This window comes from Apteryx rowi, unplaced genomic scaffold (genome assembly GCF_003343035.1).
Source record: "Apteryx rowi isolate R43461 unplaced genomic scaffold, aptRow1 scaffold_67, whole genome shotgun sequence".
Classification (NCBI taxonomy): Eukaryota; Metazoa; Chordata; class Aves; order Apterygiformes; family Apterygidae; genus Apteryx; species Apteryx rowi.
In genome coordinates this window covers 264,623-292,366 of record NW_020450949.1, presented here as the reverse complement: position 1 = coordinate 292,366, position 27,744 = coordinate 264,623, and the positions used below count along the sequence as shown (strand labels likewise).

Here is a 27,744-nt window from a genome sequence, read left to right as displayed (position 1 = left end):
CTGTGGAAAGGAATTGCAGAACCTTGTAAGAGCAAGCTACTCTGTGAAGCTTAGTCACTTGAGAGACACTGCAGAAGCTGCTGTGGTACTTCTGGTGTTGCACAAGGCTCCTTTTCTGGTAGGTATGATTGAAGATGTTGCTATACATTGTGTGGGGCTGGGAATCCATGACACCCTGTGAAGTGCTGAGAGCTGCTTATCTTCAATCCCATACACATACGCACCCCTAAACAAATCCTTAGTCCTGCCTCCACTCCTATACTCTCTTATGCTCCTGCTGCTGGGACTGTACATGGTTTTTGAGGGGCGATCATACAAAAACAACTTAGAGCTTGATAGGGCTTTAGGAACAGGACTGAGCAACAGTATGCCTCTGGAGGAAAAGTTTATCGTGAGCTCTAGGTATATTCTCCTGAGGTTTTCTCTTTTGGTGTTTGGAAGAGTCCATTTCCTATTTCTTGGTCTGTCTACAACAATACCAATTAAAAAAAACAAAAGGTAAAGTATCTTCAGGTACACATTGAGCTGTTCTTATTTTATAGAAATATATTAATATTTACAAGTTAACATGGGTATTGAGACAAACTAAGTCACCAATATATGAGAGAAGAAAAAATTGCACTATCTTCATTCAAAACAATGTGAAGCAGCATATTTTGTTGATATAAACTTTGAAAGCACTTGGTGAATGTCAGCAGAGCTTTGAAATTAAAAGCTTTTCTTATTTCAGTCCAGCTATTGTTGCATCTCTGTCTTGGGTTAGTTGGGAAAGGATAGAAGCCACTTGGGAGATGCTTTATAATGCTGGCATTTCTAAAAGATGATGACAATAGAAGTGTTTTGAGTTTAGCTCTGTCTGTCTGAGCCTGTTTGAAATGCAAAAACAGAATTCCTGTATAAAGAACACGATTAAAAAAAAGAGGGAGAGGAGATTCTGTACTTCCGAATGATGGAAATAACACAAAGTCCTGACAAATGTCAGCTAAGGGAACTCTGGCTCCTACCTGTTCTTCATGTAATTCGGAAAAAAATATTCTGAATGCAGTAGTAAATCTTTTGCGGAATAACAGCCTAAAAAAAAGTTGGCACTGTTGCATCATATTCAATACCTAGATATTTACATTTGTATATGCTAATTTGATAAGACTGAGTTAATATTTGTATGGATAGTACAACACATTTTGAAATGATTTATGCAAATGTGGAGCAGACTCTGTTCTTGTATCTCTGTTAGTTCTCAAAAGCTAAGCAGGATCAAGTTGACTGAGTATTTGGCTAGGAAATCTTGACATAGGAATTGCAATAGTACTAGAGGAAGAGATACTGGAGTTTCGCTGGAAGTTGCATTTCTTTCTGACAATTTGTGGTGGAGTAACCCAGGCTACAGTCTGTACCTGGGTTTGGGCTTGGGGTCTTTTTGTATAATATGTGAACTACTGTCTTTAAGAGTTTTGCATAGTTTTTTTAAATAGTTAGGACATTAAAGTCAGTGTTTAGTCAGCCTAGTGCATTCTTCTTTTCTGATTTCTCTTGCAGTTTTAGTGGACATGGGTTTCCTCACTTGATACTTTGTGTGCTATTAAATATTTGCTTAGTTTTATCCTAGAAGGAGCTGTGTTTTACTAGTAAGTGAAGCAATCGATTTATCAGTTTATCAGTTAGCAAGTTTTTTTGAGACCTTCTGAAAAGAAAAAGCACAATCCAAGTGTAGGACATTTTAAAATATAAGATAATTATGTCCACTTCTCTCACTCCTTTGCACTATTTTACATGCAGAAGAAATTAGACTATTCTGAAAATGGTTGCCATATGCCGGTTTAATATAAGAAAATATAGAGTCATTGTTTAAGTATCAGCCTTCAAAGGTGGAGGGTTGAAGTAGTTCATCTACAGTATAGCAAGAAATTTGTATGTCCATAATAAGCCTCATTTGTCAGGAAGAGTACCTCATAGCAATTCAAATCCAAAGTAACCCTTTGCTATGCCCTCAGAATTATTGTTTAAAGAACCTCTAGGCTGGTGCAGAGTGAGCTGTAAAACCTGGATTTAAGCATTGGGCAACTGGAGAGATCAAGTCACAGAAAGAAGGAAGAGATGCTTCAGTGATTTCCATAGCAAATCTGTCTGCTTTAAAAGGTAATCAATACCAGATAGGGTAGCTGGGTTAAATGGATCCATTGCAGTTGTTATGCGATTTTCATGAGCTGCTGTGTAGTCGGAAAGAATTTCTCTAAGTGAGCAGAAATAGGGCAAGCTGCTATCTGTAAGTTTTTTCTACATGCTTTTATCGTAGTGACATTTTTATAGATGAGGAATGGCATAGTTACACTAACTCTTCCAAAAGTTATTAAAAAAAAAAACACCTGCCCAGGCACCTCATGAGACTGACTGTTCAGTGGCTATTGAAGTCTGGAGATGGTCTTTCAAAAGTCCAGAGGTACTGTGATGAAAGGTTTGAGTGGAAAACGTAGTAAAAATGATGGCTTTGAAAGAGTCAGAGGAGTAAGTAGCTTTCGCTACTTCAGCTTCTCTGCCTTGTTCTCTGTTTTGAAATTGAAAATATGCCACCATACGGACCTGTTCTCCGGGAAAACCCATTCTGCAAACTCCTTGGTGTATTAGAGCCAAATAGTGGTGTTGTGGTACGTGATACGGCAGAGAGAGGCGTGTGTTGTTCAGCACTCAACATGCTGAACATGTATTGTGAACTTCTTGAATCCTTAGAAGCAGAAGACTCATGTCTCCTCTGGCCCTTCCTAGATGAATGCTCTTGTGTTCTCTACTGGGTGTACTGGTATGAAGCAGTCTTTACTCCTTGTGTCAGTGCGGCTTCCTTGCCTTTCTCTCAGTCTTGGCACCTGTGATCATCTGTGGCATTACAATGATTAGGTCTCCCTCTCTTTAAATGCTTCTGCTGGAAGTTGGGTTCCTTATAACTGATTCCAGCAGTTTCTTTGGTATTTTATAGCACTTTCCTAATTTACTGCCTTTTTATTACTGTAGTAAAAGACCGCACATCAGGGAATGCCATCAAAGAGGAAGGAAACTTCCTCCCTCCTTGTCAGCTCAAGTTGAGCATTGTAATTTACATGAGAACTTGTAGCTTTCTATGTTTACCTCCTATGGAACCAGATTCTTTTCCTATTATGCAAATGAGATAATTAACATACTTCCCTGTTTCTTAAGATATTAAATTAGGTTAGACAGAATCCTTTCCTAAATGCCAGTGTGAAATCAGACCCATTCTCAGGACATCAGTTTAAGAGCAGCCATTTTTCTTTGAAGGACATTTATGTTATCTCCTCCATTCTCCTTTGGTTGGTTTAGATTTTGTTAAGATTTGCATTTTAAACTGATACTGATTTATTCCATTAATTACAAGAAGGTTTTTGAATACCAAAAGCAGAAATGTTTGTGTCCTTGTTCTTAAACAGCCAAATCTTGAAATGCTCAGCCATTCTCTGTCCTCCTTTCAAAAGTCCATACTGTCTATGCTGAAAACATATATCTGTATGAATTTTTGGTAAGGAATTCCTACAGAATTTACATAACTTACTTTTAGAAAGCTAAACCCAAAACCATTCTTTTTTCACCTATATCTGTATGTCTACTTGTAGATTCAGTCTCATTCTCCCTACTTATCTGATGAAGTATAATGGAGATGCAGCAAACCTGGAGAGATATGTAGCAGAAAAGTTCTCTTGCAGGCTCCAGTCATGCTTGAAAGACTGTGTTCCTTGTGCAGATTCACAGGAAATTTTCTTACTGTTTTGTGTAGGAAGTTAGAGCAATAAACAGGACTCAGGAGTTCCCTGCTACTCTTCTGCCCGGGTGCCAAGACACAGGACTTCTGTGTCAGCAGCCCAGCTCAGCTGGATGAACAAAAGCAATCCCAGCTCATGGCAGAATTATCTTGTCCCTGTCAGCAGCCTGTGTAAGTTAGAGCTTCCAACTGGGAGCAGTGACACAGATGATAAGAAATTTCCATTCTCCAAACTAACGTCTGTGTGAGAAACAGAAATGCTTTTTTTTTGTTTTGTTTTGGACTTTAGTTGTGCGGTAACATCTTCTGTTGTACTTTTTACTAGCATAAGAGACATTCCCGTGAAAGATAATAAACAACTCAGAAATCAATTTCCTCTTGGAACTTTGGAGGCCAGGAATTACAGCGCTGCTTTTTTCTGTTTTTCAAAGTGTATATTAAGTAAAGAAATGTGATCCCCAGGAGTGTTCAGAGGCAGCTCTTTGTATATACAATACCTTCAAATGTATCACATCTGATGATGTATTAGTAAGTATTTGGTATTTGTTCCATATTACAACTCTCCTACTTTGCTGCTTACACTATTTAAATGCTGTCTTCTAATGACACTGTCAGCGTAAAGCTCCTGCAGCCTGTGACTGGCAGAGGTCTCTCCATAGTGTGATTGCCCTGGGTCAGCTTCTTGCTGTAGAGCTGGGCTGAGCAAGCTCTTCTCATATAAATGTCTCTTGTATCTGGCCAGAAATACAAAAGTTTTAAGGGAGATGAGAAGATTTTATCCTCTGCCTTACTGCCTTCTCCTAAGCTTATCATAACTGATCCTCTGCCATTAGGCACTGCTGGAGTTCTAACCACAGGAGGTGCTTCTGCAGCTGTCAAGGACAAGGTGTTAGAGACTAGGGTTCGACTGATGTTTGTGTTCAGGATGTCACTGCCCATGCATTGAAGACAAATCAGCATTTCAATCAAGGATGCTCTTTGCAGGCTTGCTGTTTAGAGAGTCGAGAGCAATGCTCCCTAAGAGCAATGGGAATTTGCCTGTGTCATTGGTGTAACAGGTATAGGAGAGGCACAGTTAGTCAGTGGAAGAAACATACAGGTTTCAAGGACCACCAGGAGCAACCAGAGGAAGAAGAAAGATAAAGAGGGGTTAAAAAAGGCATTAGCAAAAGGAAAAACCAGAATTGTCTAATCCAGACCTCAGCCTGCAATAGCTCTATACCTCCTAGTCATTCTTTCCAGACATGAAATGTAGACTAGTACAATTACTTTAGTGATTACACTTTATCTTCCCATACCAAGGTATTAAAGAGGAACTGGGGAGCACATTATGAAACATACAGCCCTATTTAATCATGATTCCCTTTAAAACAATTGCAGGAAATCTCACTCTTATAATTACATGAGTGTAAAAATCAGTTTTAAGCTTTCTGAGGCCTTCGCAATTCATCATTTTCTTGGTTTGCAGTATGTGGAGCTGTATCAGCCTGGTGCCAATTTCTTGTCTCAAAAGTTAGTTGATTTTAACACACACACACAGACACCCTCAGAAGGTCTGGGGCTGAAGAAAAATATCTGTTTTGGAATTCTTGGCCAGCTGACCTTTGAAGATCTGAGGTGCTGTGCTACCTATATAGTGTGAATCCTGTGACTGCAGTGTAGCCAGAATGTGATGTTAGAAATCGATAGGATAACTGCCTCCTCAAAGAGAACCTGTAGCTTCTATGCATAGAAAAAGAAGGCTTTTAGCAGGGTGTCTGGCTTCCCCTAGGCCTACTGCCATTCAGGTTTCTTCGTTCCCACCATTTCCCTTAGCATTAGAAAGGTCTCTTGGAATAATTGTGTTGTGAACATTAAAATCACTACTGAAAAGTAAACACACCAGTGACTATCTGGTTGCTGATTTAACTAGGTTTAAAATCGTATATGTTCTGATATCTCTTTGTGCCCTGGTTGACCCCCAGATGGCCTGTGTTTCTGAAAAAGCTTTTGAAGGGAAATAAATTCCACCACCTCTTTAATGCAGCTGGAGGCACAGGGTGTAAGGTTAATTCAAAGAGCTTTACAGGCTAAAATTTAAACTCTCAGCCTGATTTCTCATGAGAAATCTCCTCAAATTGGCAGATAGAATTTAAAGCATTTATTGCTTAGGAAAGCCCCTGGGATTAATGTAACCATTTGAAACTTGAAGATGGGTACAGCATTTGGTTTCTAAGCAAAGTCATTCCAAACAGCTCAGCATCATGTAACAACAGTCTCTCAAAACTATGGAAACTTTTCGCACTATGCTGTTCTGGGTCAAAAGCTAGAAGATATTAATCCAACCAGCCCCCACAGTGATAAATGTGAATTATGTTGCCAGAAAATTGAGGCGCGTTTTCACCATTTTGAATGGCTTGAGGAATACAGACTAAATCTCATGACTGAATTGCCATCAGAAAAGCCCCTTTTATAATTTCAGCAGGTGTGAAAGGAATGGAAAGTTATGCTACTTAAACTCTTGAATTCATTTAACACAGGCAATTACGTAACAATTTCTGCCATGAGTTGTTTGTCCTCGTTTTATTTCTATTTTAAATGATTATTTTATTATCTAATAAACCATTAGCCTAAAAGGGAACACCAGCATTTCATTAATACAAGCATGTCGTGAGAAAAGCAATCAGCTAAAGATTGTGCAGTGTGAAGTAGCTTCCCCTGATGTATAGGCTGGGGATTTGAGGGTTGTGGTGGGTGGGTGGAGGAGGGTTCAGCATTTCATTTACCTTGGAACAAATGGGACATATTGCCATATTTTTTATTTGTATTTGTTGTTCAGTACGGGAGCCTTGATGTCTGAGTGATCCTTAGTGAAAGATGATTATTAGTGTTATTCCATACAGAGCAGCTGTGTTGTGCTCTATTTCCTATATCCAGGACATTAATAAATCTGTTTTTGTTGGTGATTAACAAAGCTAATAGCTGAACCTGGACAGCAAAGCAGACTTCAGTATCTCCCTTAACCTGGGTCAAATCAAGTTCATTTATAATCTTTGTGTTCCTAAGTGAGCCCGTCTTGCCCCATCCTGCAACGAAGCCAAAGCAGTGACAGGTGGGGAAGATGACAGAAGCCTCTGTGTCTGCACAGCACAGAGCTAAGCTCTTCTGCTCCTTCTTCCTGCCTTTTCTTTTGCTTTGCAGATAGACCATTAGGGCCGGAACAGGCAGGTTACCCCTTCTATGTTTTTAATAATGTGTAGTACTTTGCAAGTTTGACATAAAAGAAGTAATAATAGTATCTAGCAAAGGCTGGAATGACTGGATGCACAGTGGAGCAGAGCTAATGGCTATTGCTTCTGGAGCCCAGGGTTATATTTGGGGGGTTATTTCTTTGCAGGGTGGCTGGGATGAAAATCACTGGTGCTCATCGTCCCTGAGGATGATTTATTTCCCCTCATTGTTCTAGCAGGGAGTACAAATGCAAAACTTTCCCCCAGCTCAGAGGTATTTTTCCAAATAAAATATCTTCAGCTGTGGTCATCTGTGATTTGGAAGCTGCTGCTGTTGAGATTTAGCCTTGAGCTCACTGTCATTGCTGAGAACTGAAGAGCAGCTTTGCAGTGCATGAAATTCTAGCTAGTGCCACACCAAGGCTGGCCAGAAACTGCTTCTGATTTTCCCTTTTAAAAAAAAGCATACAAAAAAACAAAGAACAAAAACATGCTTGACTGGTGGGAGGGGGTAGGAAGGAAAGGGAATGGAGAGGTTTTTTGTGGTTATTCCTCTCTGCTTGACAAGGGAGATTTCCCCTTGCCCAGGGCTTCCAGACTGACTTTTTATAGTAAGAAGCAGGCAGAGGGCAGTTGTTGAAATGAGAGGAGGATTTCTTTCATGGCCCTGCCTGGCTGATGTGCTGTTGGTACCTGTCATTTCTTCATCCTAGCATTAGTCAGCCCTTTACAGACTGGACATGCTTTTCTTTACATTTCTGCCCACCCTGATCTGTGAGAACTTGGGAGCTAGAGAAACTTGGTTTGTTTCAGCTTTGCATTTGTGCTAAAAGGAAAAATATAATCATGAGATGGGCTAGTGGGACAAACAACAGCTGGTTTACTTGGTTAACCTAAATAGCACATAGTGGGTAGCAAGGGAGGCTGCATCTCTCCTCCAGCAATCATGCTGGGAGGTCTGCAGCACCATTACATGCTATTATTACTTTCTGGAGAGTGTATACATTCTTGCTATCACATAGTTTTTCTCCTTCATTTTTCATGAGAACTGGAATTAGATTAATGCTTAAACTATAGAAGAAGCGTAACGCCATGCCAGTCTGATTTATTGACCACTTAGTGCTGATGAAGCTGCAAACAAGAGTCAAGCAGATGTTGCAGCTGCATTTTTCTTTATCAAAGCTAACAGTTTTTTATGTTTTTAACCACTTCTTGTGCTGTCTTCTGTTTACCCTACAACACCAGAAATACTGGAACGAATTCCTCCAAGACCTTAAGGAGAATCTGCTAAGGGGGACTGGGTGCCTAAGGTTTCAACATGCCAAGCAGACTTACCCAATTCAGGGACAGGTGGCAGCAACTTTGGCTCCAATATTTGGAAATCAAATTGGCTTTGCTGAGGTTCTGTGCATTGAAATTATTGACTGCTCTGAAATGGGCATGTTTCCAGAGCCTTCTGCATTCAATGCTGATGGCATAGGATTTCCCTGTAACCTAGAGGAAGGATTTCTGAGATGGCATATCCAATGTCTGTCCTGGCATGTTTCCCGCTTATGAGTTATTATCGCTGTGCAAAGAGAACAGTTTATGTGAATCTTTGCAATTAGTGAATCCATCAGGGAACAGCTCTTCCATCTGGGAGGAGCAGGAGGCTTGGATTCTCTTGTCTTCAAAGAACGGCCCACATATTACTCAGTTAAAGCAAATCAGCTGAGCAGCCTCCTAGTTGCTCTGCCACTGACCTACTGATATTGGTAATGATTTGGATTTTTGATCCATTCCTTAGTGCTGAAGGAGATGTGGTTGTGCTATTAAGCGTGTTAAAATGTAATGCTCAGGGCAGATAAAGCCTGGCTTGATGGAGATGAAGTAAGGGGTTTGGAACTATGACTAAGCACAAAATACCCCTCTGACAGATAGTTGCTGGACACTGAAAGTTTGAGAACTGATGGATTTGAACTTGCAATTAAGTAGAAGATTCATGACAAGGGAGTCTCCTGTTTAAGTCAGTCATCCTCCAGGAAGCCATATGTGCTTGGGGCTGACTCAGGCCTCACAGCCCTTATTACTTAGCTAAATATTCTGAACTCCACTGGGAGATGGCTTGAAGAAAAACCATCTCACAGACTCACCTCTGCAAAGGATTGAAACTAGACATTTAGTGTTTGATGATAGCGTGAAGTAGTCCCAGCTCCCAGGCACAAGAGAAATTCTGTTATTATGGAAAGAGGCAATGTTGCATGTGCATTTGTCATTCCAAGCAGGCATGGGTCTTCTAGTCCCTTTTCACTCTCACACTAAGGGTTTCCTATTTGTGACTGGCTGCCACAAAGATACTCTTGAAATCAAGTTGCAGTGACATCTCTGGTTGGATATGACAGCTCGAATGTAAGCAGAACTCTGCACTTATTGGAAGAACTGTCCCCAGAATCATAACAGAGTTCATTTTAGAAGGGGAGTAAATTAGCCTTAGGCATAAAATAAATATAGGCCTTCTCTTTCCAGCCAAAGTTTCTCAATGTTAAGTAGATCAGAGGTGCCTCATGCTACCTGTCTTGGCCCATGACTCTTTTTCCCTCCCCACTAAGATCTGAACGTGTAGAAACACTCAGATTCTGATGCTTTTTGTTCACAGCAATTTTATTTTCTCAAATTCCAAATCTGTTGTAATTATAAGAATTAAATTGTGCTAAGACCATTACATTCTCCAACATTTTCTGCTAGCATTAGATGTGTGCCATTTCCCTGGCAAGTCAGTCTTCATTCACAAACAGGTTCGCAGTGAAGCTGGTTCAAGTTATCCCAGAGGTGTTGTCCCATGGCTCTGCTAGGATCTCATCTGTGTTTTCCATTGGAAAATACTCCTAGGCAAGGAAGAATTTGAACAAATTGTTTTCCGTATTCCAGGCTATAAAAATTCAATAAGCCATTTAAACAAGAGGTGCGAGGTCTGTGTTGGAAGTTAGGTGCTTCTGTCTTCCTCTCACTTCTTAGAGATAGTCAAATGATTCAAAAGAGACAAGAATCTAAACTTAACAGAAGGGAAAAAGTGGCATTATCTATTTCTTTCCAGAAGATACATTCTCAGTCCCCCTTCCGGCTACCAGGTTTGCAATAGAGTCCTTGCTTCTTGGAGACATTTGAGAAGAGTAGCATGGTTAAGGTGAGATGGTTGTTTATGATCCTGTTTATAGGAAGTTCTGAAGAGTGAATTTGTTGACAGTAAGCTTATTTGTTTGGCTTGGTTTGTTTTTTAATCTCTGTAAGTTAGTGACAGTCATCATTAGCTCCGTACCCATGGGCTGCTCTCAAGCCCCCACCTAACAGTTCCTGTGAAGTGTTTTGGGTTGTTAGAAGGCTCTGGGCTGCTGGCAGAGCTGCAGGGGAGTGGCATGCTCAGGAGGGTGGCTCCCAGCACCCTGAAGCGGTATTTAGTGAAGGGTCCATGACTGTACCCTGGTGGGACAATGACTGCAAGCAATGATGCTCTAGGAAGATGTTGCTCCACAGTGACTTACCATGAGGCTGAGTGGCACCTCTTGTTTGCAAAGCTGAGAGACAAGATCTGGTGTTGGTGATTGTCCTGCTTTGAGTGGGAGGTTGTAATGGAGACCTGCAGAGGCCTTTCCCAACCAACACTTTTGGAAACCCATGCTTAGGCAAGCACCCTAGTGCCTCATCCCTTCTTTACACTGTAGCCTATTGAGAGCTTCTAGGCTGTAGTTTGATTTTTGATATATGAATGACAGCAGAGTGGGGCAGTCCCTGAGAATAATCTAATCTCACGCTGACCAGGGAAGACAGCAGAATTACATTACATTTGTGCAAAACCAGACCCAGTAAGACTAGAACCAAGTCCATAGGTACAAGATGATGATTCATTTTTAGTTAGTGTCATAGCCAAAAAAGATCCCCCAATAGGATGTATGTCCATCTATTGCATTTATACTCCAGCCAGAGAGACATTTCAGGTCATTTGTCACTTAGCTGGTGTGGTTAGTTACATGACCACCACAGCAATACATCTGAGAATCAGTGACACAGATGTAACCTTCATGTTTAGCAGACAGAACAAATCTCAATAACTAGCAAATGCCTAGGAAAACTCATAAAACTTCCCTGAAAAGTGCGTAAACTTGCCATCTAGTGATTTGTGACAGAAGTTCTGAAGTGTTCAAAATAACTGTAAATCCTGAAATCAGCAGGCAATTGTGCAGCAGTTCATTAAAATGCTATGCACAGCTTCATAGTCTGATATGCTTGAACTTAGTGGTTATAGGGAACAGTTACTAGTGCCCATCTAAATAAACCTCCTCTGCTGTCATTCAGTGGGGCAGAGGCTAGAGAACAGAATGTACACTGTCTTACTAGATTTAGAAAAGATCCCCAAAATACTGGTGAATGTGTCTTATCATCATAGCATTTCCTGAGCTCCCTCAGAAGCCCTTCTGCCTAAAAACGAGTGCCATTTTTCTGAGGACAGCCTTGCCGGAGCTACTGTTGTAGGTTCCCTGAGAACGCTTGCCTTTCACATGCTTTCCAATAAACTGTGAATCTGCAATTCTGATAGCTGTGGCAGTAGCTCATGTGGCTCCCTCCCAGGGCTTCAGTACACTCTGCTGGACCCCTCTCATCTTTTGATCTTTCTGATTTTGCTGGTACTTGCTGCTTTAATGAAGGTGAGCATTATAGAGAAGCAGCATTGGCAAGCTGTGCAAAACCTTATCACACATGACCCTCTCCCAACAGCATGACTTGTGTCTGATTCTTGAATTAACGGATGTGCTAATAGATACATAAAAATATATATATATATTTGCTTACAAACATGATCTATCATATACCAGCTGATAAGCTGGCAGGAAATACGCTGTCAGTATACAGCTGGTGTCTGAGAGTGATGGGTGTTGGAACATCTCAACTGCTTGAGTCAGCTCCCTTTGAAATCAATGGGAGTTTTGCCATTGGACTCAGTGGAGCCGGAGTTAGGCTGTGATTGACTGCATACTAAAACCCCTTTACAGAAAGAGGTATAGAAAATAGGGACAGCTATGATAAATGCTACAAAGTTCTTTTTGAGCAGAGCTCTACAGAGGAGGGTTTTTGTAAAGATTTTCAGGATTTAAAATTTTCTACTCAGGAAATGTTGAAACAAGAACAAATGAGCCTGTTTTTCATCCAGAATGAAATTCCAGCTAAATCAAAACAATTACATGAAGTACGTCACTTCTGAAAGACCTGTGTATGCCCATGCCAGTTCTTGAACTTGATCTGAGACAACATAGCACAAGGGAGTCAGCTACAGAGGTTGTCACTGGTTCACATTTAGTACAGATCTTTCATGTCTTGAAGTCATTTTTGCTTTATGAATTGCACTGGTGGTCTGAGTTCTAAGAATATTGAAGAGAGGCGCTCTCTGCAGTGAGGCAGTTCAGGAATCTTGAAACGTCTTGTCCATCTGTCCTGTAAGGTTGTTTGGAATGTATTTGAGTAGAAGACTTGAAGGTAACAGAAAGACAAAAGCACAGAGTGAAACATCTGCAGAGAATGATCAAGAGGGAAATGGACAGCGTCACCCAGGTGAAATTCAGTGCAGGTAGGAACAAGATTAAAGGGACCTTGAAGAAATGATCTGAACTATTCATAGCTGTTATTTCTTACTGCTGTCAAAATCAAATTGCCTTTGCTAGGAAATTCAAGTTGTGTGAAAATAATTTAATTATACCTGAGGGTTTTTGAATGATCATTTCATGTTACAGCAGATTTGGGATAATAACGTGTACCTAGCATGGGCCAGTTGCATAGGGACAAATGGGAAGCTTGATTCAAAATGAAACTGTGAGTAATAAAAAGATGCATTTCCTGTTTCTGATTTACAGTTTCTCTGTGTACATAGACAAACATGGAGTTGGAGATAAGATATCATGCAACGTGTTAAGCAAAAAACAATAATCCAAGAATGCACTGAGTGTTCCAAACAGACTACTGAGGCTGTAGTTGTGCTGGATGCATTTCATACCTAATCTCTGAATGCAAGGTTTTCTGTCTAGGGCACTTCACAGATAAAAGCAGGAATAAAATAACTTTCTTTCCTGGCAAAACAATGTTTTAAATAGCATCAAATAATATTGATGTGTTATTATTTCTTACATTTTAAATTTTTTAGTCTTTCACATCTGTCTTGTTCTACTGATAGGTCTCTATAAAGAAATAGTGATTCTGTGCTGAATTATGTCTCAGTTTTCCAAAACATACATGTTCTTAATTTGTATGAAACACAGTTTACTAGGTAGAGTGGCATTCCCAAGACTTGCCAGTCTGAGGTCAACTTTTAGATACAGACTTGCAGAACAAACCTATTGGTTTTGTATTTAATTTATGTACTTTTAACATGACCTATATAAACTCCAGTGCCAACCCACTCCTGAGGTCTGCTTACTTAAGCTGCAATGAAGTCAGAAAACCCAATCATCTGGACTTGCCTGGTGACAGTCAGGAAGGAACTATCAGGCTGTGAAACATTCAGACACAAGTATCTGAAATAAAGCAAGACGCATGCAGAACAACTGCCATGGTGCCTGCCAGTGACAGTGGTACCATGTCCTTGCTCTCTTCTTTAAAGCTTATGTTGAGAGTAAGAGGTGCCTTTCCATGAAATCTCACAAAGCATATTAGTTTTTATTACTTCATCATCTAAATCATTAATTAAGTTAAATTAGCTGATGGGGACTATTTGGATGTATAGGTAATCATTTTTATCATCAGAATCTTTTCTGAATTATACATGAGGAGAGTAATGTTTTAAAACTACCCTTCATCACTTGCCTATTTCTGAGCAGCTCCATCTGCTCATTTTGGAACTTGCTCAGGTGGCTGGTTAATTCCCCAGACACCCAGAGAGAGAGGTGCTGCTGGACCTCCCACCCCTATCAGGCCAAAACAAACCAACGCACACACACCCCAACATTCACACCTGCCTGGCTGTAACCTCCATTATCTTTAATGAGTAAAATAGGCCCAGGTTCCTTGGAAACTGGAAGACTGAAAGTAAAATGTAACGAGAGATGCTACCAAGACCTTACAATTGGTGAGGCATTTGATATCATTTTTGTATATTAATTCACAATGATTAAAAGCATACATCATAACAGCATTGATGTAGAGTAACAAAGAGCTTAGAATTTTCTTTGCTTTAGCACCTTCCAAAACTACTCTGAAAAAAAAATGTTAACAATTCCCTCTTAGGTTTCCTTGCCTCTTTCCTAAGCAATACAACTCTTCTGTAGCATAGGCTTCAAAAATCTGATACCGTAATCCAAAAAAGTCCTCACTGAAAATCTGCCACTTAAAATCTCCATTAATAGAGGAAAAAATGCAAGTTTCTGCTTGGCCTCCATTTCTTCCTGACTTTAATGAGAGCTTCTCCTCCAAACAGTGAGGGAAGCCTCTGATCCCTGAAGCTGCTGAGTTCCAGCGTACAGATGGAGGGGGAGCATACTTTGTAGGGTTGCTCTATTATTAATGCTGGTTTTACATTGGCACCGTATGAAGGGATGGTTTTCAGCTGCCAGCACCATCTGGCCAAGGTGCTCTCAAGGAACTAGGAGACATGACTATTTGCCTTCTCATCTCTGGGATGTGCAGGATGCTCCCCAATGTTCAGCTGCGCACACAAGCTCTTGTGCTGTCGCCCCTGCAGTCAGCAAAGGTGAGCACTGTCCTGCTCCTGTGTGGGCATGGGAAGGAATGCTGTGGGCTCCTATTGCAGGCTAGTTTTGGGTGCAGCTGCAAAGGGCAGCTTAACTGGCCTTAATTTTGTGCCTTGCCCATCAGAAGTTACCTTCTGCTAAGGGTGTTTTCAAGGCGGTTTCATTAGACAAGTATCTCCTTGGCACAGGTGTCTATATGTAGCTCTAGTTCTCTGTGGCCTTCGTAAGAGTACTTCCATTAGCACAACTTTGCAAACAAATGATGGCTTGTGTTCCATCTCCCACTCAGAACTGGGCTCTAACAGCATTAATGAAACATTAGAGTTTTAATTACACCATTATCCTATTTATTTTTTATAAATAATTCCAAAGCAGTCATTACAGTTTGTGAACTTAGGAGTAAATGACTTAAGGGAAAGAAATCAAGTTCTCAATCTTGTTATTATCTATTGTACAGTCTCCCTGGCATGCTATTGGGAAACTAGCTGAGTTTTTTCTGTTGCTGTTGTTAAGATGATTCATTTACTTGCACAGTGGTAACATACTACTAAGCTTCCTACTTGAAACATCTGTGTCAGGGGGACAGCACTGCAGTGCGTCAAAGCAAACTTGCATTTCTTTTATTTTTCTCAACTCCCTTCAGAAGAAGGTGCATTGGGAAAGAGAGTGGAGCATTAAACAAACCTGCAGGAGTAAGTGCCTTGCAATTGTTCCAAAATTTTTTTGCACGGGTTCTGCAAACAACACTGTCTGTTCCAATCCCAAGCTTCTGCAGCTTGCTGTTTTTGTCATAAAGTGGCAAAATCTTCAAAAGACAAGAAATTGTAGGGTTGTCTGGAAAGAACCTGTGCTTGGGTGTACCCTGTAGTACTGTTAGCTTCTTTGGCTCCTCCCTCTCTCTTTCTGCAAATGTACTGAGTGTGTGACTATTATTGATGTTCTCAGTCATTTCCGTATGTTCAAGATAGTCTTATGTGGACCAGAACTGATAAAAGCATTTGATCAAGCAGATCACGTATCCCTTAAGCCAGAGCAAATTATCTGGTGTTTGTTGTGACTGGCGTTTCAGGAGTCTTGCAAACATTGATGTCGTATGGGTTGAAAATGATTCACACTGAGCAAGCAAAGAGAACAGTGAGACTGCAAGCAACAGGCACTCAAGGAGGAGGAAGCTATTTTCAAACTCTGTCCTGTCTTGTCTTTTCCACCTTTTTTAAAGAATAGCTCTGATCTCAGAGAAATCTGGAATGTAATGGGATCTAATTATCACTCTTCCTGTCATAATTTTAATAATTTTAATAATTATAAAACAACAGAAGGAAGATAAATCCAGGCAGCACTGGGCAGGGGAGAGGTCCAACTACCTAACTTTTGTCCTCCGTTCTTCTTGTAGAACCCAGACATCGTGTTGGTGCATTACCTGAATGTACCTGCCATCGAGGACTGTGGAAAACCATGCGGCCCTATCTTGTGCTCAATAAACACTGACAAGAAAGAATGGGCAAAATGGACAAAAGAGGAACTCATTGGACAGCTCAAACCGATGTGTGAGTATCTGAAGGCTTTTTTGCTCTTTTGCTCTCTGTGGAGTTAGAGTGCAGTGTCTCTCCCTGCCACTGACCTTCCCTCCAAATGAGTCATTGGTCACCTTCAATCTCAATTTGCATCTGCATGCATTTTCTTTCTTCTCAATACTCAACACATCTAGGAGACGTCCTTTCTGTGTATCAGTCATCAGCTCTTTCCACTTACAGGTTTTTACTGAAAACCCATTTATGTAGTGTGTGAGAACTACCCAGACAGTCCCAGAAAAGATCATGTTAAGTTACCCTTTACACACTTTCTGCTAGGAATGTACCTGTTGTCTTGTATTTTCAAGCCCTGTTTGTAGGCACCTACTCACTTACTAAGAACATTTACAGTGCTAGCAGGTAGGTTTCCCCAAAGGCTACTCCATGTTCATGTTATAATATTGTCAGATCAGAATGCATTGCTGCTGTTTACCGAAGGACTCTGTAGAACTGAGTATCTTTTTTAATCAGCAAGGTGCCCATGCTGAGAAGCTTCTTTCAAGTGCAAACTGTCTAGGCAAAATTTCTATGAAAGTAAGAGAAATCTATGTCCTGTCCATTGTCTGCACAGCAAAATAGTGGAGTCAGATTCCTTGGTGATGCAGTTCTGTCAACTTTAGTGCAGTCACTCAAGTGACAAGCTCATCTCTTAATCAGTTGCCCAGCACCATTGGTCAGTTCAGTTTAGTTTAAAATTCCAGTTTGTTCTTGAAAACCAATTCTAGAACTCAGGTATATCTCCTCATCCTAGCTGAAAAAGCAATGGATATGATGTGTTTTCAGATGAGTATCATTTACCAATTTACCCATTTTTAAGTTCTCAACTTTTCAGCCTAAAGAGAAGGCTGCTTAGGTGTGCAGAATCATTAGGAAGTTCGCTCTGCAGACAGGCAGCTCTGTGGACCTCTTTGCATCTACTTTGAAGTAGAATATTTTCTACTAAAATTAGTAGTAGTAAAATTAGTAGTTAAAAGGTACTAGCCATCAAGGAGAGCCTGATGTGCTTTTAACATATCTTACAATTTACAATTTTTTGAGAACCAGTACTCCCTGAAGTTGAGAGCTTTAGCCTTTTTAATGTAGATTCAGAGTGAGGTTTTTTTCTAAACTGTAACTCTAACAATTAAGTTTGAGGTTGAACCGTAGTCTCTAGGCCCTTGAAGGCAAGCCTACTGGTCAGTATATTATTCTCTATGTGTACTAGTAGGTTCACTGGATGAATCTAATGATGGGACAGTGGAGTTAGCACTAGATGGGCTATATTCTGCAAAACTGAGTGGAGAACGACTTGCTGTACCTACAGGAAGCTCATCTTGATGAATTTATGGAAAGAAGTTTACTTTTCTCTGAAATAGAACATGGCAAAAATTTGCAGCCGAATGTCACAGTTAAAACTGTTGTGTTTGGCAAGGTTGCTGTACTGCATGAAGAAGGATGCCCTTTGAATAACAACACTTTTTTAAAAAGGAAGGGTTTTTTCCCCCTTGGCTTCAGAACCTTTCTAATACTGTTATAAAAACATTTAATTTGCAAAGATATTATTAGTACAGCAGTGACATTTAATACATGAATCAGGAGTATCTTAAGTAGCTTCAGGCAGCCAACACATTCTTGCCACTGTAAACACCAGTTTTTTTCCTACACTTAGCTTGTCTCAAACATTACCTCACATCTGTTGGAGCCAATCCCCATCACCTAGAAGTTACTTATCCCACCAAGATCTTACACTGCTCCTTACACAGATTTAGAACAACAAAGGTCCCATTCCAACAAGGGAGCCTACGCTCTTGTTCTGCATCACTGATAACCCTTATAAGTCAGCACAGAACTCTGCGCAAGCAGCTCGCATAGAAGGGATCAGTTCTGGTTGTTCTGTTTTAGTATCCATCCAGCTCTGACTTTCCTCTTCATTGCAGAGATCTAAGGAAAAGAATATGATACAGATACAGTTAGAACAGCAGTACTCCGCACCTGTATAAATAACTTAACCTTGCCATGCTAACATAGATCACGATATTTAATGTGGTTTTGCGATTATGGGTATTCCACAAATTGCCAGATATGAAGAGATGAGATCAGCAGGAGTCGCAGGGCAAAATGTTTGTCCTCCAGTACTTTCTGTTAGACTACGTGGGGATACTGCCCAAAATGCCAGCCGGTTCCTCACAGTGTTAAGCAGCTGTCACTTGAGAAGATTAAATTGTACGTCCTCCCCAGAAGAATGTGTCCGAATATGTACATTAACGTCTTTTTGCAATCAAAGATAGAAATTAGGCATAATGTAGATCTGTAAGCAGGAGAAAATGAATTCAGCAGCCATAATACTGAATCTAGGTGCTAATATCTGAGTCAAAAAATACCAGGCCTGCCTTTCTCTCTCACCCCAACCCCCAGATGGATGCTGGTATCATGCCAGGCTTTCAGTAATTAGAGGGTCACGAGCATGATAAACATGAAGCACATTGCACTGATGCATCTCAGCTGTCAGTGAATGATCAGTCCCACAGTGACTGTAATATTATTAATTCTAAGTGTACTCCACTTCTTTGTTGCATCCTGAACTCTGCAGGTCATGCTGTTACTTGTTGCAGGGAGGGAAGCAGCCAGACTCTGGACATCTATGCCAGAGCTTTGCAGCACCTCTGCACTGTCTACAAGAAGAGGTAGCAAGGAAAGGACTCATGGGAAGTCAACAGCCAGTGATACTCTCCCAAGTCAGTAGCCCTGCTGTGTCAGTCATCTAATGTACAGTTTCTACTTTCCCTTTAATTGTCCAAGAGACAGAAACATGGTGATTGATACCATTTTTATGTATTAATTCACAATGATCATTTAAGAAAACATCCCCCCCCTTTTTTTTTTTGCTCCCCCGTGTATTCCTTTTCCAAACAAAGTTGGAGGAGAGATCCCCAAGTAGAGGAGAGGGAGAAAATGACATGTTTGCTAGAAAAAAGAACCATATTATCCTGGGACTAATTATATTAGACAGAAATCTAAGATGTTCAAGGTATGGCTGAGACTGTACAAGTTCCTTAATATTAAACAGGAGAGAAAGTGGCAGCCTGTTAAAAAATCTGCAGTGCATCAAGAAAATTATGTGAAAACTACAATAAACTACCCATAAATTTAATAACACTTGGCTCTTTTATATCTCAGGAGGGAAGAGTGAAATTCTGCACAATTATTCAGACTATATATGCATGTGCACATCTCTGTTTATGGATACATATCGTGGAAAACACATACTTAGAAATGTAGCTAAAATAAAAGCTTTAGATTCTGATCAGACTTAGAAAACAAAGAGGACGTAACTAACCATGTTCAAGGAACACAGAGGAGCGCTGCTCGCCAAGAAGACATCAGATTTGATTCCAAAATGGGGTGTGCCATGAAATTCTGGAGCCAAACACATTAGTTTCATCACATTTTCACATTAATCACATTCTTTCAAAGACTTCATAGTTCAATTTCCTGATGTTTCCAAATTTCTCCACCCTAAAGCAGATTTGTCAATAACAATCAAAACGTTGTGCATAGTGTCATTGGTGAAGTGAGAGAATAATCTGTAGACAGTCACCTTTTTACCTGTTCCGTATCTTGATTCATCTAGTTTTATTCCTCTAAACTTTGAAGCTGTGTAAGGTTTTTGTTGTTTCTTTCATTTTCTTGCTTAGCAAGCAAACTGAAGCAAACAAGTTTGGAAGGGCTGGATATGCTGTTTGGCACCTCCAGCAGGATGATTCCTCCCTCCTTCAGAATTAGGAGACAGGTGTTCCTTGTCTTAAAATTATAACCATGCATCAGGTAGGACTGGAACATGCTATAAAGCATCACTAAAAGCATTCTGTTGCTGATGACAGACCTGTGATAATCTTACTGACAGCAGTGTCCTAACCGGTTATCTGAATCATTATGTGTTTATGAATGGAACCTTTCAGGACATTTGTGCAAAACCAAAAGTGATAATTTATGAAAATCCTGGGAGAACTTTGTTAGAGACACCTGTAAGTTATTCAGTAAGCTGGATATGGAGAATGGGCCCTAGCCTGACATTGCCTTCAATTTTTTTCCCTCTCGTGCGCCATTATATTCTTGCTTTGAGGTTTCTCTGAACTGATGTCCTTAGAGGCATTTGGTGGTGAAAGCAAAATGCAGTGGCAGAATCCAACACAGCAGAATTCTGTATATACACTCGGTGTGATCCACAAAGTGTGGGCCAGCTCATGTTGAGGGTTTCTCCAAATCATCCCCTTTTGGCTTTCTCATCTCTCAGCTGGTCAAGTGTGAGTTGCAAGTTCACAGCTGGTGTTACGTTGCAATACTTGTTTCAGGTCCACTATAATTTAGAACTATCTTTCTTTCTGAAAGAAAGCTTTTTTTCATTCCTTTACTGCCTGGAAACTTAATGGTCCTGCTCATGCTGCCTGCACCCAGCCACAGCTAGGGAATCTGAAGGTTTCATATGGCACCAGTCAAACTTAAGACCGTTGAGCATCAGAAATTCTTGTTTCACCTGAATTGCCTGTCCCTGAAGGCACCAATTCTCCCTATTCCACATATGTAAATGAAACAATCTGAGGCTTTTGGAGGTGACCTGAAACTGCATCACTGTGTTCTCACAACTGGAGAGGGAATTAAACACTAGTAGCCCAGTATGATTTTTAAATAGCAGTAGGCAGCATGAATATGGTCTGAAGACTTGACTCTTTTTTTAAAATCTTGACTTAAATTTATATTAAATTTTAGTAATTGTTTTTAAGGCTTTTGTATTGAATCGTAAAAGAATAACTCTACAAAAATGCTATATGGAATGATTTTTAACATTCTCTAACTCAGAGGTAGGAAGTGACTCCCAATGCAAACTGAAGGTTGCCAGCATAGTTTCAACTGACTTCAACGTAAGAATTAACTTAGGTTCTTTCAAAGAGTTTGGGTTTTAGTAATGCAGATGTCCAGTTTTGTTGGAATAATATTTACTTGTTAATATTGACTCTATTTTAATAAAAAGCAGAATACAATACTAGATACTAGATGGATTCTTATATCCACTACTCTTACCTTTGAATAACTTCCATTCACGTAAGCTTAATAGCCAATATCTGCCACCTGCTTGATTTCTCATTTTCTCACCAAGACATACCTCAGCCTTTTCATTGCTCCAAGTACGTGGCTCTAAACATCAGTCACATGAGAGAAGTGCACCATTCCTTTCCCTCTTACTCATGTCCTTGGGGGAGTAGAGGCCATAGCACAGGGTTGCAGCCAGGGAGAGGCAAATACACCCCAGTCTCTAAGCAGCCCTGTGATTTCCTTTTTGTTCCTCCGCCTCAAAAGCCAAATGCAGCTGGGCAGCAGGCTGATAGCTGCTATTGTCACCAGGGGTCCAAGAGCTGGCAAAAAACTGTGTTGCTGCACTGGGAGCAAGTGAGTTGCCAGTACCGCATCAGGAGACTAAGAAATGGGCCAGTAAGCAAGTCTTTTGCAAAAAAAATAGTCTTTGCAGGTTTGCCAGGGCAAACGTGTGCACTGGAGTGTTTTACCTTGGAAACACAAACATTAAAAGAGCTGTGTACAGATACGTGAGTGCCATGTCTATTGAAGCTGAGTTCCATGTTTGTTGAAGCCAAGACAAAAGAAACTTGTATAGAGAGTGAAAATTGATTAAATCTGTGGTGTTCTTTATTTCCCCAGAGGAACTTATTCCCATGTCTACATGGGCTGCTCCTTAGGGAAATGTGCTTTCCATCAAAGATGAGTTTTACATACTGTAGAAAGTTCCACTCTGCCAAAAGAAGAAAATTAGCAGCGACTTTTCACCTGGCGCTTTGGGCAGTCTTTCAACAACCATTTGGAGATACTGCAGTGAAATAATCCTGATGTACGAACTTGAGTTTGTACAGTAATGAAATATTACCTTAAGGAAAACTAAATCAAATTATTTCCTGTTCCCCCCACCAAAGTTGCATGTTAAACCAAATACAGTAATTATAGAGCCTTTCTGAGGATTCATAGGCATGCTAGCATTTATTTCCAGTTCTTCTGCAGTATTTGTCTCTCTTCTTAACATTTGGCTGAAATACCTATCAGATTCAATACTAAAGCATATACTAAGGTGATTCTTTTCTTTTCCCAGCAGTTCCACCCAAGATGTTAAAAAAAATTGTGCACTTGATTATGATGGCTGTGCTCTGACCACCCATCAATACATATGACAAATTTGTGGAGATATCTCGAGAGTAGTGTCAAGATACAGACAGGCCTGATGAATGTATCACTCTTGTCTATCCTCAGTGGAAGATCTAGAAGCTCAGCACTTTCCTGTGCACCATATTTATGAAAAATTTTTTCCCCCAAATATTCTCCAGCAAGATTTTGCTAAAAAAACTTTTAAGAAAGATATGCATTAACCACTAAAAATTATGCTAAAAGAAGTGTCAAAATTAAAATTCATTAAAGCATTATCGTATGTATCTCATTTGGCAATTCAGGTAGTTCCCTCCTCCTCCCTGGGACTTCCTAGAAACTGCAGCCCATAAGCAGCATATAATCATGGTAGAAGTATTCTTCTTCTTCTCTCTTAATTATTCAGGACAAAGACCAAAATATCTAATATTAGAGTATTAGGGGTTTGGAGGTTTTATATCTGGACTATAATCTTGGTGATTATAGAATATCAAGAAATAAAACCAACAAAGACTCTCATTTCACATCAAAGTTAGATTTTCATTTTCTTATCAGTTAGTGCCACCTGGTGGTCAGTGACAAAGTTTTCTGCCGCTGACATGACTTTTCTGGTGCTAGAAATGGGTATTAGCCAGCTGTGTCTTGCCTGGAGGCAAGGATGGTCCTCATCCACGCTCTTGTGGCCAGCCCACCAGGGTCACTTCCCTGAGACTTCATGCTGGTGAGGGAAACATGGTCCTATTCCCAACTGATTGGAGTAGATGCAAAATAACAGAAAGGATGAGAAATAAATGATCCAGAAGCTAAGATGAGATCACTTCGTAAGGTGGAAAGATGGGCCATCCTTCAAAGTTTTCTCTTTCATCTCCAGTGAGAGTAAGACCATAATCTTGTCTACAATGAGCATTAACCACGGAGGTCAGATCTTGAATGGTTCCACTGGTATGTTGTGATACTGTTTTTTATCATAGAAGGAGACTTTTAAAATATTTAAGCATTTTGTCTGCTGTTGTGGCACCTGTCACAGTCCATGCATGCTATTGCAGCCTTGGGAACAGCTCTCTTGCTTCTTACACAGTCAGCTCAGATGCTGTCAGTCTCGGTCTAAGGCTGGGAGATGCAGTCCTTGCTCTCTCCAGGACTAAGAGTGCCGGATCTGATCCATCATGCATAATATGACCTGTGAATACTGGGGCATGATGGCGCCCATGAGTATAGAAAACACCATAAAATGTAGCTTGATGAGCTGTTTGAGACTGCTGGACAGAAGTTAGGGCAGAGGATAGTGAGAACGGATAGTAAGTATCCAGTGACTATAAGAAGTGATTGCACAGAAACAGTGGCAGGCAGCTGGGCTGTCAGCGCAAGCCATTGGTATTTCTGTAGCATTCATCATTAGCTCCAGTGAGTCTAATGGCATGAAGTGAAACAAGTCAGCTTTGTGTTGGATTATATCAGTGGGAGCTTGGGGCTTCTGACAGGTCATGCACTTCCCAGAGCAGTGGGCTTTGCTGTAGGGAACAGAGTTTCATGAAAAATGTATTTTAAACAGAAGCCTAGAAAAGAGATGGGGAGACATACAACTGTCTGAAATACAGATGCTCTATAGCCTGTTGTATCTCTTAGAAGTGCATAGTAAAACATCTGGTACAATTCATGAGAAGCCAAAGTATCTAAATCCTCTTGACTCAATTTCCCCACAGCAAATCATTTTCATCTGGGTCCCCAATGAACTATAATACCACATTTATCACCCTTCCAAATGCTAGTCTGCCATTCTCTGAAAGATGTCCTTGAACTGTATGTCTGAGAAGCAGATAGAAAAGTTAACTCACTGTTAGTAGAAACACAGTTTGGCTGGCAGTGAAATACTGTGTGCGTAGTTAAAGCTGTATTCATTTCTTGTGAGCTGTGACAAGTGTAGGAGCATTCATTCTGTCCCTGCCAATTGAGCTTTAGATACTAGCTAAATTGAAATACAATCAGAGCCAAGCACCTTTACACTTTTATTACGCTGCATACAATTCCAGAACTCAATAACGGGGCCATTTAGCAAATCAGATAAGAAATTCTGAGTATCACAGAAGGGAATGGCCCAGTGATAACAACTTTGTCCTGATTAACATTGTCAGAGGCAAGAATTCTTAGTGAGATCTGCTTTTTATTATAAACGAGTAACTTGTAGATTGCTATGAGAATAATCTAAGGGAGTTAGTTTCAGCACTATTCTTTCATGTGTGAGCAGCCTTGAACTTCAGGTGGTTATACGTAAAAATTGCTTTAGCTGTAAATAAAAGTTGCAAAAGTCTCACTTTGAGTTTCATATTCCATGAATATAAGCAACATTCTGCTGGTCCTTTCTAAATATAATCTAACTATATTTAGTTCCTACTTGCTGTTAAGTATCCAGTTGCAATTACATCTGAGCAATTTTTCAAGGAAGGGTTTCATTTTGAAAGAAAGACTTCTCTTTAAAGATTGACTAAGAGTGAAGCTACTGTACAAGTCCTTTCAAAGACATTAAAATTCCATAAGTAACATTAAGAAACGGCAAATTTGCAAGGTGAGTCTTCCTTGCCTGTATTCCCAGCAATGAGATTCAGGAATCAGAATCAGAATTCAGTCTTCATAATCAATAAATAATGAAAGTGGAGGTTGGAAAATGAAAATTGAATTGTATGTGGTGTCTGGATATGAAAGGATAAATCTAATGAAAATTTCCTCATTGAACTGAGAAATCAGAGCAAGGCCTTTATTTCTGTCAACAAGAACACAGTGAAAATTCAAAGGACAAGGCTGCCATTTCCAATTGACAGTCTCCATGGAAACAACCTTCTAGTGTCAACAATTTGTGGAGTGGGATCTTGGAAGCAAAATGGACTTTCATTCTCATTAGCAGGGAGGCAGGAAAAAGTTTTCCTACTTACCCTAAGATCAGCAGTTGAAGGATTTTTTTAAACATTCTATATCAGATAAGAGTGGCTGCAGGTAGGACTCTTAGGTAAGGGTTCACCACCCTTACATGGGTGGTTAACCATGGGTGGACCCATGGAATGGGTGGACCATTCCAGATGTGTCATGAGGGAGAAGCAAATAGAAATCTGACCTCAATTATTCCAAATATTCCACCTTTGTCAGTGTTTGGTTATCTGTTTCATGCCGGAAATGTCATCACTGATGTTCAAAATCAAAGGCAGGCCCATACCTGTCAAAAAGGGGCAAAGGAGCAGCAGGTAAGGTAGAGGGAAAACTGGTTCAAGGAATGTCTTCATTATATCTGTATCCTGTATGGGTGTATAAGGGATACAGATGAGCAAGAGCTTTTGAGTGGAAACAGGAAGTATGAAATTGATGAAGTGGCAAAGAGGAACCGCTACAGCATTCAGAAAGGGTGAAGTGATCAGATTAAGATGTGAGAAGGTATTTTAGGGACACGTGTTGCTCAGGGTGGAGGAAACAGCAGAGAGGGAAATGGTCAGGCTTTTAACCATTGAGACAAAGAGAAGAAATATGTGGGTTTTCCATCTAGTGTGAAGATGAGACAGTAAGGTAGGTTAGAGATGACGGGGAGGAGGAGGATATCTGGAAGACTGAAGGGTTGTAGATCTGGTAATTTTAGAGGACTGAGTATTGTAATTGGTGGCACTTCCACCAGCCTTAGAAGAAGGCAGAAATAGCCAGAGTATTAGAATAAATCTAGACAATCACATTTTTCTGTGCTTAAGTTTCTTTTGGCTTCTAAGTTTCCGTCCTGCCAGTAATCTAGATGATTTTTCCTTCCTTTGCTAAAGATGGTCAAAGAAAGTCCGGGCAGTACTAATGAATGGGGAGCCAATGGATCAATACGGGAAGGTCATTTTGATTCTCTTTTCTTCATAAGAGAAGAAAGGAGCGAGCCCCCTTTCTGACAAAAAAGGGTTGGAGGCATATCTGCTAGGAGTAGCATTTGCAATCTGAGTTACAGACCTTCTTTCAGCCTCAGTTCTTTTCCTTAAATGCCCAGGAAAATGACAGTAACTTTCCCCGGCTCAGCTGCATCACTTCCGCAGGCTCTTCCTGCACTGTGCAGAGGTTGTGTGGCAAGGGATATGTCACCAATGAAAGGCAGCAGCTTTTAGACCTGTTCGTGGTAGCACTGCTTGGAAAGGGAAGTGTTGGAGCAGTTCTCAACTTTCACTTAAATTATAAGGAAATATACAAGGAATTTAAACAGCAACTAAAAATACTTCCCAGAATGTCTGCTAACCTTCAACCTTTTTTTCCTTCTTTTGTGTTTCTACTTTATGACTTTATGTTTAATCAAATGCACTTCTACAGTGGTTTCACCTTTCAAACCTTTAAGAAAGGGGAGGAGTGTGTGTGTGTGTGCACGTGCTTTTTATCAACCTTCCTTTCATAATGAAATAACCCGATAGAAATCTGCTTTCCTGCTGATTCATTATGTGTCAAGAAGCTATGTGTGACATGTTAAAAGCCATCTTGATAGTATTTGGTATTCAGTACTAACAACTCACCAACTCACAGGAGTTTTTCTTTAAAAGGGGGAGGGAGAAAATCTGCACATTGGAGTGGATAATTTGCATTAAGCATCCAGACTTCTTTCTTTTTTTTTTTCTTTTTTTTTTTTTTTTGCAATCTGTCACCCTTCACTGACTTTTTATTTTATAACCTTCACAATATACAGGGACCATAAGCTCTAAAAAAAAGCTCACACCACATGGGCAGAAGCTGGAGTTGGAACCTTTTTTGATCAGCCAGAGCAAGGTTAGAGGAGGAACTTTCCTGAGCAGAGCCACCTGTTCATGGACTTCGTGGACTTGAAACTCCATTGATGCCTTGAAATGCCAAAGATTAGAACATACAATCAGCAAGATCAGTAAGAAATGTGTTCCCAAGACAGGTGTTGCTTCTGGCTGTGACAGTATAAAGACCATGAAAAAGCCGAAGTAGAGGATAGGGTGTTCCCAAGAAAACTCAAGTGTTTGGAGACCTGATTTGTGAATGCTACAGATATGTTCAGGAAAATCAAAAGTTTTGGCTTCCACCTACTTCTTGCAATAGGTCCAAGATGGGAGTTCATTATAATGGAAGGACCTGAAAATAATACAGAGAGTACTGTGTGTATCCAGCTATAAAGCTGTCTGTTCTTTCTTACCTTCCAGCTCACAGCTTGATTCAGGCTTAAGAAGAATCAACATGTATGCATAAACCATGAGACATGATTCACCTATCAGACTTGCCCCCTATAATACTCTGCTCATCACTGGATTTAGCAGCAGTAGGGAACAAACTATGACATACTGCTCTAA

At 40.3% G+C, this 27,744-nt stretch overlaps 1 protein-coding gene across 1 annotated transcript in view; it reads left to right on the top strand.

The window, feature by feature from the left end:
- The window catches only part of CAMTA1 (calmodulin binding transcription activator 1), a 490,798-nt gene that overhangs the window by 392,036 nt on the left and 71,018 nt on the right, over positions 1-27,744 (top strand). Inside the window, exon 7 of the mRNA XM_026085647.1 lies at positions 16,075-16,228. Within this exon, the coding sequence (XP_025941432.1) occupies positions 16,075-16,228 (154 nt within the window). The remainder of the gene's footprint in view (positions 1-16,074; positions 16,229-27,744) is intronic.